General features: G+C 39.8%; 1 protein-coding gene across 1 annotated transcript in view; it reads right to left on the bottom strand.

Annotated features, from left to right (window-relative positions):
• Positions 1 to 13301, bottom strand: part of cacna1ba (calcium channel, voltage-dependent, N type, alpha 1B subunit, a) — an 85606-nt gene that overhangs the window by 58333 nt on the left and 13972 nt on the right. Inside the window, exons 5-7 of the mRNA XM_085786359.1 lie at positions 3670 to 3761; positions 2385 to 2537; positions 956 to 1143 (exon numbers count right to left, since the gene is read on the bottom strand). Coding sequence (XP_085642485.1) covers positions 956 to 1143; positions 2385 to 2537; positions 3670 to 3761 — 433 coding nt within the window. The remainder of the gene's footprint in view (positions 1 to 955; positions 1144 to 2384; positions 2538 to 3669; positions 3762 to 13301) is intronic.

Raw genomic sequence — 13301 nt, 5'->3', positions numbered from 1 at the left:
ACCTCAGTAATTTTATTTTCATTTTGATGCTGATGAAAAGTTTCCTAGTTCTCAGTAGGTCTGATGAAATACTAAACATTGACTCCCTGAGACAAATGCTGCAAATGAGCAGGCCTGACTTTATTGACAAACTTACAATAAAAGTCAGCCCACGTGTGAAGAGGTAGCAGAAATGTTGTCTTTACATTAATTTGCACTCATAGGTGTAGAGCTGTAACACACAACATCAACCTTTTTTTCCCACAGCATTTGTTTGTTACATGATCAAATTAAAATTATAGAAATAAACATGTTTTTAAGCACCTGAACATCCCATCGTCACTAGTGCCTATGTCATCCAAGAGAACTAATGAAAACAGATGGCATGATCAAAGTTGTCACATTGACATGTAATAATTTATTCACAACAAATTATTCCACCTTAAAAGTTGCTGGTAGCTGTGAGTTGCCTCTGAGCTGCACAGTGTGTTAATGATGTTTTCTGCCTTGCTGTTGTTAACTAGTGCAGATGAAAAGGCAGCAAATCATCTGATGTTTCTTTTTTTGATGCATTAACAGAGTAATGTCAGCCTATTAACCTTGGACAGCTTGTGCATCCTCCATAACACTGCTGGGGATGAACACGAGCTTACCTACTGTACGCTTTCAGAGCCACATCTGTTAGATTGAGCCTGTTTGCTGACCTCTGGCTGCACTGGAGCTTCATCTCAGAATCGATGCAGCTACATTTGCTCAACAGAAATGAAGTTAATTATATTAATCAGATATGCTACACTAGAATCACCACATCTCAGTTGTTTCCTCCAACAACAACGGTTATAGGAAATATGAAATACAACATAAAGTGGCAAATGTTTCTAAAACCAGGGGGGAGGGGCTGTCAGTGAACCCCAGCTACCGACAGACATGGTGCCTTTACAACTACAGATGTTTTCAGTACAGTAAGTGGACTTACATTGTAGAGGATGTCCACCCATCCCTCCATGGTGATGCACTGGAAAACAGTGAGAACAGCGAAGAGGATGTTGTCAAAGTTGGTGATGCCAAAGTTGGGTCCGATCCAGTATTCCTTACAGGCGGTGCCGTTTGAACAGGTCCTCGCTGGAGCCTCCAGGCCACAGGGGAACTCTTCTGCCTGCTCGCCTACAGCCAAAAAAAAAACACATGCATCTGCACAATCACATCACAGAAAAAGACTGACATTATCACTGTTCAATCATGAGCCAACTCTGTGCCTGTATTACACTCATCGCCATATTGTTCAGTAACCAGCATGGAAGCAAGCATTTGGTCAATTTTTCAACCTTATGAAGTGTGTTTTCTATACTTGTGACTTTATTGCTTACATATTTTTTTCCTTTTTTCCCGTGAACTCCAGAGTCTGATCCCACACTCTTGCCCACCCAGGCTGTTACCTGCTTCACCCTCCTATCTTCAGTCACCAACCTTCAGTCAGCCTCTATCTGCGTTTGGATCAGCTCTGTGTGTCCCAGCTCCAGCCCCCACCAAAGCCCCAGTTGAGGCCTTACCTTATTAAATCCTATTTCAAACCTGCTCTTTATGTGTTTTTTTGGGGCCCAAAATCAACAGTCAGATGTTACTAAACATAGTTATTTTTTAGAGTAAGCTGGAGTCTTATTTAAAGTACCTCTGATATTGAGAAACATGCCATTTAATGCATAATATATGGGTTCAGCTTCACAAGCTGGAAACCTTTACTGGCATCATTTCCTGTTTTTATCCAGAGTGACTTACAATTAGAGTTCAAATGATGCAAATGTTCTTGTTTTCACTGATCAACTTCACATCCTTCATTATTAAGTAATGATAGGGTTCAGGTCAGCATTCAGAGCAAGTAACACTGTGAAGCCTGTCACAGCTCTTCATGGTACACTAGAAGCCACTAACGTTATGCTTACACTTAATTTATCTAATGTTTTTCTCTGTGTTGTTGTTAAATGGCCGTTACCTCTAACAACAGAACATCTACTGTATGTCTGTCAGGAGTGGGATCTCCCTCAGTTAGTTAGCCCTCCTTAATGAATTTGCCTCCTTTGTCATGTTAAATGTATCTTTGTGATTTTTCTCCAACAATGATCCACGAACAAGAAGTCTCAGGTCTCATCCGTGTTTATCCAGAGCTATACAGTATGAAATATGAACCATTAGTGTTAAATTGTACTTATCGCTGTGTGAAATCTTGAGTTATTCATAAAAGCGTTGTTTTGTGACGTCACACTGACCTTTGCCACCAAAGTCTAATCAGTTTGTCCTTGTGTACAAGTGAATGTTTGCACCAACAATGTTTATGCCTACACAGATAAGTGGGAGCATCCTCTTGATTAAAGCCAAGAGTTTGCCCAAGGCCCACTCCTGTTTCTTACCTGTGTCTGTCCTGAAGCAGGTGCGATGGAACTTGCCCATGTAGAAGTCAAGGCCGATGATGGCAAACATGAGGATGGCAAAGAAGAGCAGGAGGCCGATTTGCAGTAGAGGTACCATGGCTTTCATGATGGACTTTAATACTACCTGAAGACCTGAGGGACGCAAGAGAAAGACAGTTTCGTTTACATTTTTTCCTCTATTTTGGGGGGTTTTGTTTGGTTAAAAGCAATACAATGGGGAGGTAGTAAAGACAGGTTCACAACAGAGGCTCTGACACCTTTGGTATATTTAGTGAATCCAAGAGACGTTAAGTAAAGTGATGAAGCAACTGCTCTGTTGTCCTCATGTGCTCTACTAAGTAATAATTTATCTGCACAAGAGACAGGAAGTTGGAGATCTTACTATGATGAGTTGAATGTAATATGTAATGCTGACAAGGGGGGCACTGTAGGATCTGAAGATGAATCGCTGCACTGAAGTAAGGAAACAAATTGGGGTAGAGATTTTTGAAACAAAGACAGAAACATTTGTTTGGGTGATGATAGTCAATTAACATCACATTACCTACGATGAATGATGAAAAAACCTGTATGCGGGCCCTGAGTCCCATAGTGTCCTTTTGCATTTCCCATTTTATTGATTTTCAAATGAAATCTTTGGTAATTTGAAGATATGACCCTGAAGACACAGAACCATCCTGTGTTTGCATCACTATCAGGGTTTTCTCTCTGATGAGGCCCTATTACATGATGATGATCAACTATTTTATTGAATAAAATTGTACAGATTAATCTAAATGATTAATTTTCCTCCAAATGTAATTTCCTCAAACACTTATTCAATGTAAATTCTAAGGCAAAAGCAGATGACTCTGTTAGCGTATTTATCAATTCTGTCCATTGATGAAAAGACAACACTTACAAATGAGGTAATCCTTCACCATTGTGTTACCATAAATGATTAACAGAATATAAATATATGTCCAAATAAATTAATATATGTCAACTTAAAATATTGACGTTAATGCGTTTTCATAGTCGAGGTTGTTGGTTGTGGTAAATATGGATTATGATGACTAACTGCAGATGCCCCAAAGCAAACATTGTCATTTTATATTTACTGGTTGTGTGTGGATGGAACAAAAAAGACACAGTGTGTTGATCATCCCGTCCTCAAGGCTTTCCACATCCCCAGCTGTGTCTCTCTAATTTGTTCAAGAGCCATACAGTGTCAGAAGTTCCACTGGTAGTGACAGACATGTGGCAACATGTGAAAGTAACTTACTAGGAATCCCAGAGACCAGCTTGAGCGGCCGCAGGACCCTCACTGCCCTCAGTGTTCTCAGATCGAAATCAGCCCCCACTGTGGCCAGGATCCTGCACACACAACAACAAGGAATCAAGATTACAGGACACCTGGACTGTAGCGGTATGTTTTTCTATAGTAGCAGCAAAGATCTGACATGTAAATTCTGCTTGCACATCTGCCTTGTATTCAACTCAGTTCATGTTCCACCTGACGGAGGAAGCACTAGACAACAAGAAGTACTGTACATAGGAGCCAACTAGTTGTTGTTTTTTATCGTTTACGTTTAATTGCTTGTTTTATTTGCTAGAAAGGGAGACAATACAGTAGACTTGAAGGCAAGAGAAATTGGAAAAAAAAGTGAGATGAACTGGAGGCACTTGTGAAGCATCGAGCACGTTGTGAATGAAGTCTCATGTGCGTCATGAAGACAACAGCAAAAACACTGACCTTAAAAGAAGTGTTAAATACACCACTGACTACATTGAATGCTGATTGTAACGTTAAACTGTATGTTGCTTTCCAAACAGCAAACTCTGGATCAGCAGTGACATCAAAATCCTCCTTAATCAGAAAGAGGAGGCCCTCAGGGCGGCAAAATGTGATCCTTCGCTTTGAAAAATCACTTTGATATAACTCCAGCCTTCTTCAAACCGGCCATAAATTTATATATTTCATATGATTCCCCCCTAAAAACATCCGCATGAGTCTAGGTCATGAGTACAGTATTATCCTACATATTATCCAGAGTCTGGTTTACCAAGGAAAAACAACACTGCAGTTCAGAAACTGTTAATGAGCAGTGGAGCTGTCAATGGCTGAGATCCAGTGTTAAACAACAAATCGAAACCTGAGCCCTATGTATGTACAGCAACTGTCATTAACCCCTTACTGCACATCAAGACTGATGGTTTTCTCTTACATGATTAGGGTGACATCAATCAAGGAAACAAGTTCAATACCAAAGCACGGTTAACTAATTCTATCTTTGACATAGGGTTTGACATGAAGACAAGACTGTGTCTGTGAGAGAACAGGGAGGATATCAACAGATGAAAGACAGAGAGGGAGGGAGGGAAGGAGGGAGGGAGGGAGGCAGAGAGAGATGCTCAGAGAGAGGAAGCCTCTCCAAGAGACAACACTGGTAGGTGTCGCCATAGAAACAAAGGAGGCTCCACTGATCTCATTAGAGACAAACAGCCAGGAGATGAACACTGGCTCAGTGAGAGTCAAATGCTCTTCTCCCGACTATGTGTTTCTTAACGTAAGCACACACTCAAATTATATCTGTGCAAAAGAAGGGCAGCCATGCAGCAGATTAGAGATAAGAAAAACAATTAAATTATTGTCCTACTGCTGTTAGTACAATAATTACACTTTTTATGGTGTCAGGGAAAATGTTAATGCTTTTAATATTATCTGGACAATTCGCTTGGTGTATCAGATCACCAATAGTTATTACAATTTAATATTTTCTCATTGTCAATATGAAATAACACAACCACCAATGTGTAAGTCCTTCTCTCGTCACTTCCCTACCCTCTCTGCCCCCAGCGCATTGGTTCCTCTTAGAAGTAAGCCTTTGAAAATGACACATAAATAACCCTATGTGGTTTCATATAATAACAAACTGTTGGACGTCATAGTTTGTATAGTTTGTGGTACTTATTTTCAACAGCAAGTTCACATAAACTTCTTGAACAGGTATGAGGACATGAGTCCAAAGATCAAGTCAGAGGTAAGCCAGCAATCTGAACTGAATAGCATCACACCAGCATCAGATTGTTGGGGTGATTTTCAAGGAGACAGGGAGAGTGAGACTGGCCTGGGTTAAGGCAAAGCTGATCAGTACAATGGGATTGTGGATGTCCTTAAGTGGACCAGACAGAAAATCCCCAAATTCAGGTGTGTAAAGGTTGGCATGCCATAATAACCGAGAGGCTGTTAAATACTGAAGGTTCTGACACTTCTGTCAATGTGATATTTCAGCTTTTTTTTATTAATAAATTTACTAATTTTCCATTAAATGTTTTTACTTTGTCATTATAAGTGATTGTTGAGGGGGGAAATTAAAGCATAAGTCTGCAGCATAACACATGGACAGGGTGTTAAGACTTTCTGAATGCACTCTCATCTCTGTGTGCTGCTATGAAAGTAGCCACAGCAAAACTAACAGATAAAGAAAGCCTTCATCTGCTGCATTCGACTTACTTTTCTCCATCCACTGAGACGGTATGATGCAATTAAGTTTCAATCCTGTTGGCTCTGTTATGCAATATCATAGCTTTATAACTGCAGAGTGCTTAACATCATAACTGCTTCACTTAAAAAAGAAAAAAAAGAGCAGTCTGCCTGCATGATTGTGGAGCTTTGTTAAGCTCACCTGACCTGTGTAGAGAGGCAAACTGTTGTCATAGAGGCTCTGTGATCTCATCTTGAGATGTCTGTTTATTCTACTAATGTGTGTATATTCATGTGTGTGTGTGAGTGAGAGAGAGAGAGGGAGAGAGAGAGAGAGAGAGAGAGAGAGAGATGTGGTCACATGACATCACTCTGAACAGAAAGACAAACAGTCAAACACCTTTTTAGTAAGACCTGCTTATACGACTGAGATCATGTCCATGAGAACAGCAGACGGACGGACAGTCTGCCTGACAAACAACATGACTCTGACTGTCACCAGCGCAGAGCCGTGATAAAAAAAAAAGCATGGATGTCTAAACAAACACACAGCAGCAAGAAATTACTGTTGGAACACTTTTCTCTCTACATTTGGTTACAGGTGTTATCTCCACGTCTGTTGAAGAACAGGGCTACAATATTTCACAAGTGAAATATGTCCTTCTGTTCAGATTGCGCTGGACCATTTCTGTGATGGTCAGTAAGTGCAGATCAATACTTTGAGTTCAGCCAGAGCTTGGGGCCATAGCCAGTATTCATGAAATGAACATCAGCTTAACATAATGACAGACCATGCTCAATAAACGCTCATCACTGTCTGGCATCTAGACAAAGAGATAACATAGCTGAATGGGGCAAAATAACCAATTCTGGAGAGAGAGCCTATTCAAGACTTGCAATCTGGGAGTGGCCCTCAGCCAGAATACATTAGATGTATGGGTTCATTTGATCCTCCTGTATAAACACACAGTCACTCAAGCTCTGCGACCACAAGCTAGTGCTTCCAGCAGCATGCTTCCTGGCTTGGTTTCCTTTTCAGATTGAAAATGCAAGCAAGGTAGCATGCAGAGATACACGCCCAGTAGCCGAGTGGAGGTGGAGGTAGAAGTGGCTGGTTGCCTGGTTGCCTGTTGGGTCCCGACCCTCCCCAACATTCAGCCCTCAGATCAATCAGCTCCCTAGAGGAGGTGGTGCTGGTGGGAATGCAGTGGGGGGCTTCAACACCTCCTGGGACATCGATCGATCGGCAGTCTCAGAGACATCAGTCCGGAAAGAAAACACATCAGTGCAGAGATTGTCTGTCTGGCTCTGACGCATTCTCCACCTCATCTCTTTCCTGGCAGTGGGTGTGACGAGATTTTTCTCGTCGCTCACAAGATTTTTCCCACTAAGGCCATTTCGTTTTGCTCACCATGAAACAATGTAGTATCATGATCACAATATCTCAAATGACCACAGCTATCAGTATTGTCTTGGTGTTGTTAAAAGTAAGTGAGAGACAACCTGAAACTGATTTACCAGGTGAATTATTTGCATTAACATCTACTGTATGTCTATAGGGACCAGTAGTAGTACTGGGTTTGTCTGTTGCAACACTGTAAACATTTTTTTTTCATTTTATATGATTCATATTAACTAAGTAAAGTAATTAACCACAGTAATTGCTCACAGTCACAGTGGGATATAAATGGTACCAACCATCTAACATTTTTGTCATGACATACACCAGTAACCGCTTCATCTCTAATTGAGATACAGTAAGGCCTTCAGGCTTTATCATGTTGTTTGATGTTATACTGTAAATCTTTCCACTGGGAATGATTTTCTATATATTAAAGGCTAAGCAGCAAATGTTTGAAAATATATGGAGGCCCATTATTATTCATTTTGTTAAACATCTTGATTTAACAGATGAACAAGTGACTAATTACTGTGATCAAATGCAGTTTATAATCAGTACACAAAGTACATTGTAGCGATGACATAACCACACAGGTGGAGGAGAGCAATTATGGTCTGTGTGTCAGCACACACACACACACACAGGGCATCACAGGCAGCACAGTGTTGAGGTGAAATACAACCTAAAGATTACCCTTGCTGACATGAACTACATTTGTAGTTACTAAAATTATGCGCAATAAACCTTCTACAGTAAAAAGCCACAAATCTGCAAAATTCTTGTAGATCGCTGCTGAGAAAAACAGGCAGGCTCACAACAGTATAGGAGGAGGAGGACAATATTTCCATTTTAGGAGCAAAATTATAATTAAATATATTGACATTTTGGATTTGTTTACAATGATGTTATGCCTAAGTATACATGCCTTATGTATGTGGTATGTGTGACAGACACGCACAGGTCCCCAGCTGGGCATTGTATGCACTATAATGAGAAACAGTGGGAGTTATTTAAAATAGACAACAAACCTGCTATTTGCATTTCTCATAAAGAACCAGTGATGCGATCTCTATATCTTTAAGTACGTCATCACAGGTCATTTGTAGTGAAGAAGAGACAAACAATTAGAAAAAAAAGAATTGAGGTTGTATCCCGGAGACTAAATCCTGGATTGTCTGACTGAAAAACTGTTTTCATAGGGAAATATTCTGTTTTGGATTAACACTCCATCCTATTTCAGCGCAAAATATCAGATAAAAATAGACATTTTACAATATTTAATTCAAAGTAGAACATATAATGTACCTCAGGTAATGTACACTGGAGCAATACTGTGCACAGTGCTTATCAAACAGGATAAAATGCACTCTGCAACTGGGCTAATTCATCCACAGTGAAACCTACTCAATTATTCATTTATTTGTTCCAGCCTTTTTCTTAAGAGAGAGGCTCATTAGAGAAGAGCTCACTGTACAAACGCCACAGTCTGGCTTCTCCAAGAGCTTTAAGGCAGATGTGTGCAACTGTGCATTAGCTCCAACCACAGAGCCATCATCACAAGGTCCACAGGATCCTGCGTCTGGATCATCTAGATTGTGATAACCCTCTTTGCATGACTGAAGCTGTTCTGAACACCTGAATGGCTGGCTGCTCTCAGTGCCCAGAATAGATTCACCAGAGTGACAATACTTGTTTAAAAAAAAAGGGTGATATGAAAATACACTCAACAGTGTCTGTCAGGGTTGGGTATTGCCAGCGCTTTCCTGAATCAACTGAGTCCGATTCACAAGGTCACAATTTTATTTCTGATTCTATATGATTGAGTTAGATATTTGAGTAATGAGTTTGTTTCCAATTTTGCTTGTATGAAAAACATTCTCAGAGAATGAATGCTGATGGAGTTGGGGCATCATCCACTTCACTGGTTCATGTATGAGAACCACTGGTGAAATTCACAAACAGTCATACAAAGAAGACTCCCAGAACAAGGTTAGGGAAAGAGCAAGAACTGGTAAATGTTCTTCTCCTCCGCTCCTCTGCACTAGATGCCCAGAACCAAATACAGCAACTACCTAGAGAATATAGTGAGCATTTTAGTAGCTAAAATGCCAGATATTTTTCTCACTCTCTTTCAATTTTTCTCACACAACACAAACACAAACTGAGTTAATCGGGTGAACACAAATGCAACTCCAAATAAATGCTAATATAATTCTGTCTTGCTGAACAAATTATGAGATATACAGTAGTAGCTAGAAGTTGGTAATGTGTCAGTGGTGCTTGCTTTGATGTCTCTTGCAGGTTACCATTTTTGATTGGTAATTTGCGAATGTTGTTATAAACATGTCAGTCATAGTCTTATTTGCAGTATTCAGCATCTGCTTCATATTCATTTGTGGTGATTTGTATTTATGACACAAGATAAAAGCTTTATCATGATCAGCACTCAATTTAGGACTGCCTGGGAGAATATGAACCAATATCATCAAATGGCATCCGTACCCTTCACAATAATGACTTTTGACACTGTTCAGCATTAACACCCTGGAGCACAAATTGATAAACATCTTTAGCAGTGTCAATCCCCCCGATAATGAAGTAGGGGATCTGAGTATAACTTCTTGTTCAAGTCAGTCACTGTGCTTTCAGACCTCAAGAGGGGAAACAACTGTGTTCTTTCTCTTATGGGTTAAAATGCAGCTCATGATCAAACAAGGTAAACCTCCTGCTTCACAGGAAGCAGTACTTTTGACACTGTTCAACATAAACACCCAACAAGTCAAAACGAGTCAAATTAAGTCAAAGTAATTCATCACTGTCATCACTCACAGTAATGCTAACTCTCTGGTATAATCATGAAATAGGGTGAAGCCGGCAGCGGTAGTTTCATGTCTACAAGTGATTAGTAAGTACGGTAATCAAAAAACGCAATCTACCTAGAGACACAGAGGTTCAAGGATAAAATTGTAATTTCTGAAGAAAGGTAAATGTTAGTTAGAAAAAAAGAAAGAAAAAAAACAGACATAAATGAAAAGAAACAGAAACCACTACCTGATCTGCAACAGCAAGAAACAGAGGGTCTTCAAGCTTCACAGTCAGAACAGTCACAATACTTGACCTCATTCTAAATTCAAATGGAGCAAAGATGCTGAGTTGTGGCTTTTAGATTCAAAGGCTGGAATGATTTTAATAAGATTTTTTCGGGGGCAGTTGTGATGTATCAATTAGATTCATGAGAAACTTCTCCTAAAAAAAGAGAACTGACTATCAATTATTCAATTTTTCTTTCTTTTTCATTTTCTTTTTTCAATTTATGATTCCCTGGGTGAAAAAGTACCATAAAAGCATAAAATAGAGCCACGTTATTCCTGTTGTGCAAGTTACTAAAAAATTATACATTCTACTCAAATATTACCATCACACATAGAGTAGAGCTATCCTAAGCTATGTGAGGCAGGCTTTGATCTGCGATGTATGAATGAGCCACTGCATAAATCCTGCAGCAGCTGTTTGGATCCAGTTGGCTACAAAGAGGAGTGCTGGAGTGAATGTATTCGCTCTGTGTTCAGCTCAATACAGTATTGATCTGGGTGGGAGCACAGGGAGGCAGATATATGCTCTTATTAGCAACTCCCTACATCTTATTGGAACATGGTAGAGGTCAGACCTGCCTGGCGGGACACAAGTCCAGCCTCTTCCCCAAACACTCTGCTCAAACATGTGATTTGCAGCATGATCAGTTGATGGCATGTTCAAAAGGGTAATGGTGTCAGAGTAGGATGGAATTGAACTGTCTCTTATGTCAATAGTAGGTTGAGCCCTTGTGTGTAACAGAATGAACACTTTAAATAGTGAATATCTCTGCACAATTGGCTCGCTGCCTGTTCTGTGTATAATATGTTTCTAAACAGCACTGCCTCTGTAAATAGGAAACAAAGTGACTCAACAATTTGAGCCAGTCAGCAACAGGGGGCGTTCTTGCTTGTGCAGACAACAAGGGAAAGAGGAAGAGAGGGGGCAGATTGGCATCGCCAAATAAAACAGATAACAGTCTGTTTAACAAACAGTACCAATGTCCATAAAATAACCTTCCATCTGAATGCCAACATGATCCTGAACACAACTTACCAAAAATAGGAGAATGTTGAATTCTGAATTTCCTACATATGTCCATAAAATAAGATATCTCGTTCATATTATGATTGATGTTTCTATACATTGTAAGCGATTGAAGAACCAAGAACAAAGGAAATGGTCAAAGTTGTACTGAAACTTACGGCACATTGATTAAACATCAAATATGGATTTAGTACCACACAAGAATACATTCCCCCTTAAAAGTGTGTGGTATCTGAACCATAACTGTAACAGGAATATGTCGTGTTCATGTCATATGGTGTGGTGCAGCCAGTTCAATCAAGGAAATGTCAGTCAGCTCCGCAGTTGTCACATGATGAACAGACAGCTGGTGAAAACACTTGTCAAAATCTCTCAGTTTAACATTTAAGCACAACAAATCATTATTTTCATCGCCTGAAAAGCTGTGAAACAGGAGCTCCAGGTTCCAGCTCACCTTGGCCATCATGAGCCCACAGCTGTCAACGGCAGCAGATATCAAATCAATCAACTACCGATCAGATAAGTAAGGGGTTTGTTAACTCCTGTCTGATCACCTTATCCCTCACTGACAGCTTCCCCAATCTCAGTTATAAATATGACATGCACAATGTGACAGGACTCACTGCAAACCTAAGACCTAAGTAGCACATAATAGGAAAACAATTCTACAATTGTATTCTCTGACTATTTTGTTGCTGTACTTTGCTGCTGTTATTGGCTGCAGACAGGTCAACCTCTTTCCAGCTGTGCTACGATGGCAGTTGACGGAAGCTTCCATGTAAAACATCCACTGTCAATTTTTAATAATCACACTGGGAGAGAGAGGCCTGTCGTACTGTAGAAGAGGCAGACGGACCAAAAATATCGCTCTCTTCCTGTGCAGATGCCATGACTGTCACTCTCCCCTCTCATGTATATATAAATAACAGCCAGCTGCCCAGCACAGTTCACTCCCCCCTTTCTTGGGATTTATGAAAAATGACTTTCTAAGAAATGACTGAAGTCAAATCAAGGTTACCAAACATAAATACATTGTGATAATTCATAATGTAACAAAAACACAAGATTAAAGAACAATTCCGTGCAAATTCAACTTGAGGCTCTAGTTTCCTAGCTCTAAATGATGGATTCTGAAGATTTTCTTTTTAGAGCCCCAGGTTGAATTTGGAGTTTTTTTGTGATAAATAAAAAAATATTTATGCAATTTTATGCAATGAAATTGTGGTAATTTGCAAAAAATTGCAGGAACTTGCAAAAACTGCAGTTTGATGAATAGGAAAAAAAAAAGTGACTCCCCCAACACTCTGTTCTCACTAGGCTACTTGTAAAGAGTCATTTCTATTCTAATGACTTCCTATGATAAGCAAGCATACTTCATCACAGAAAGTGCTATTTTGTTTCAGACCATAATAAACACATGGCTCAAACTTACAAAAAGAATACGCTACAACTTCTGTAAAAATGAATAAATTAAACAATAAAATAAAATGTGTGCTTCCTGTTTTACAGAGGTAGCTATTTGCTCAGTCTTTTGCGCTTATTTTTGTTGGCAAAAACAAATGAGACTTATTCGTGGACTTCATCATGTCTTTTCGCGGGGTTTGCAGCTTTCCGATGACATCGCTTCATAATGTTCCCAAGGCAACAGGAGGAAAATGGCTGCTCTTGTGTGAAGTAAACGCAACATTTTTCAAATAAGATATATGTGACTTTTTTTGCAACGAAAACGCGGGGATTATGAAATCGTGCATGTCCCGCATATCCCACGCATTTTGCGTGGAATTCTGCAATTTATGCGGCAAAAGTGCGGCGTCTCTGAAAAAATGCAGCCCCTGCATAAATGTGCGGACTTTGGCTGATTATGCATTAAATTATGCGATCACATAATCATGTTTTTCTGGAGGGACTG

The sequence above is a fragment of the Trachurus japonicus genome, chromosome 9 (assembly GCF_045865225.1).
Source record: "Trachurus japonicus isolate A0001 chromosome 9, Traja_1.0".
In the NCBI taxonomy this organism is placed as follows: domain Eukaryota; kingdom Metazoa; phylum Chordata; class Actinopteri; order Carangiformes; family Carangidae; genus Trachurus; species Trachurus japonicus.
This window is presented reverse-complemented; position numbering and strand designations above follow the sequence as displayed.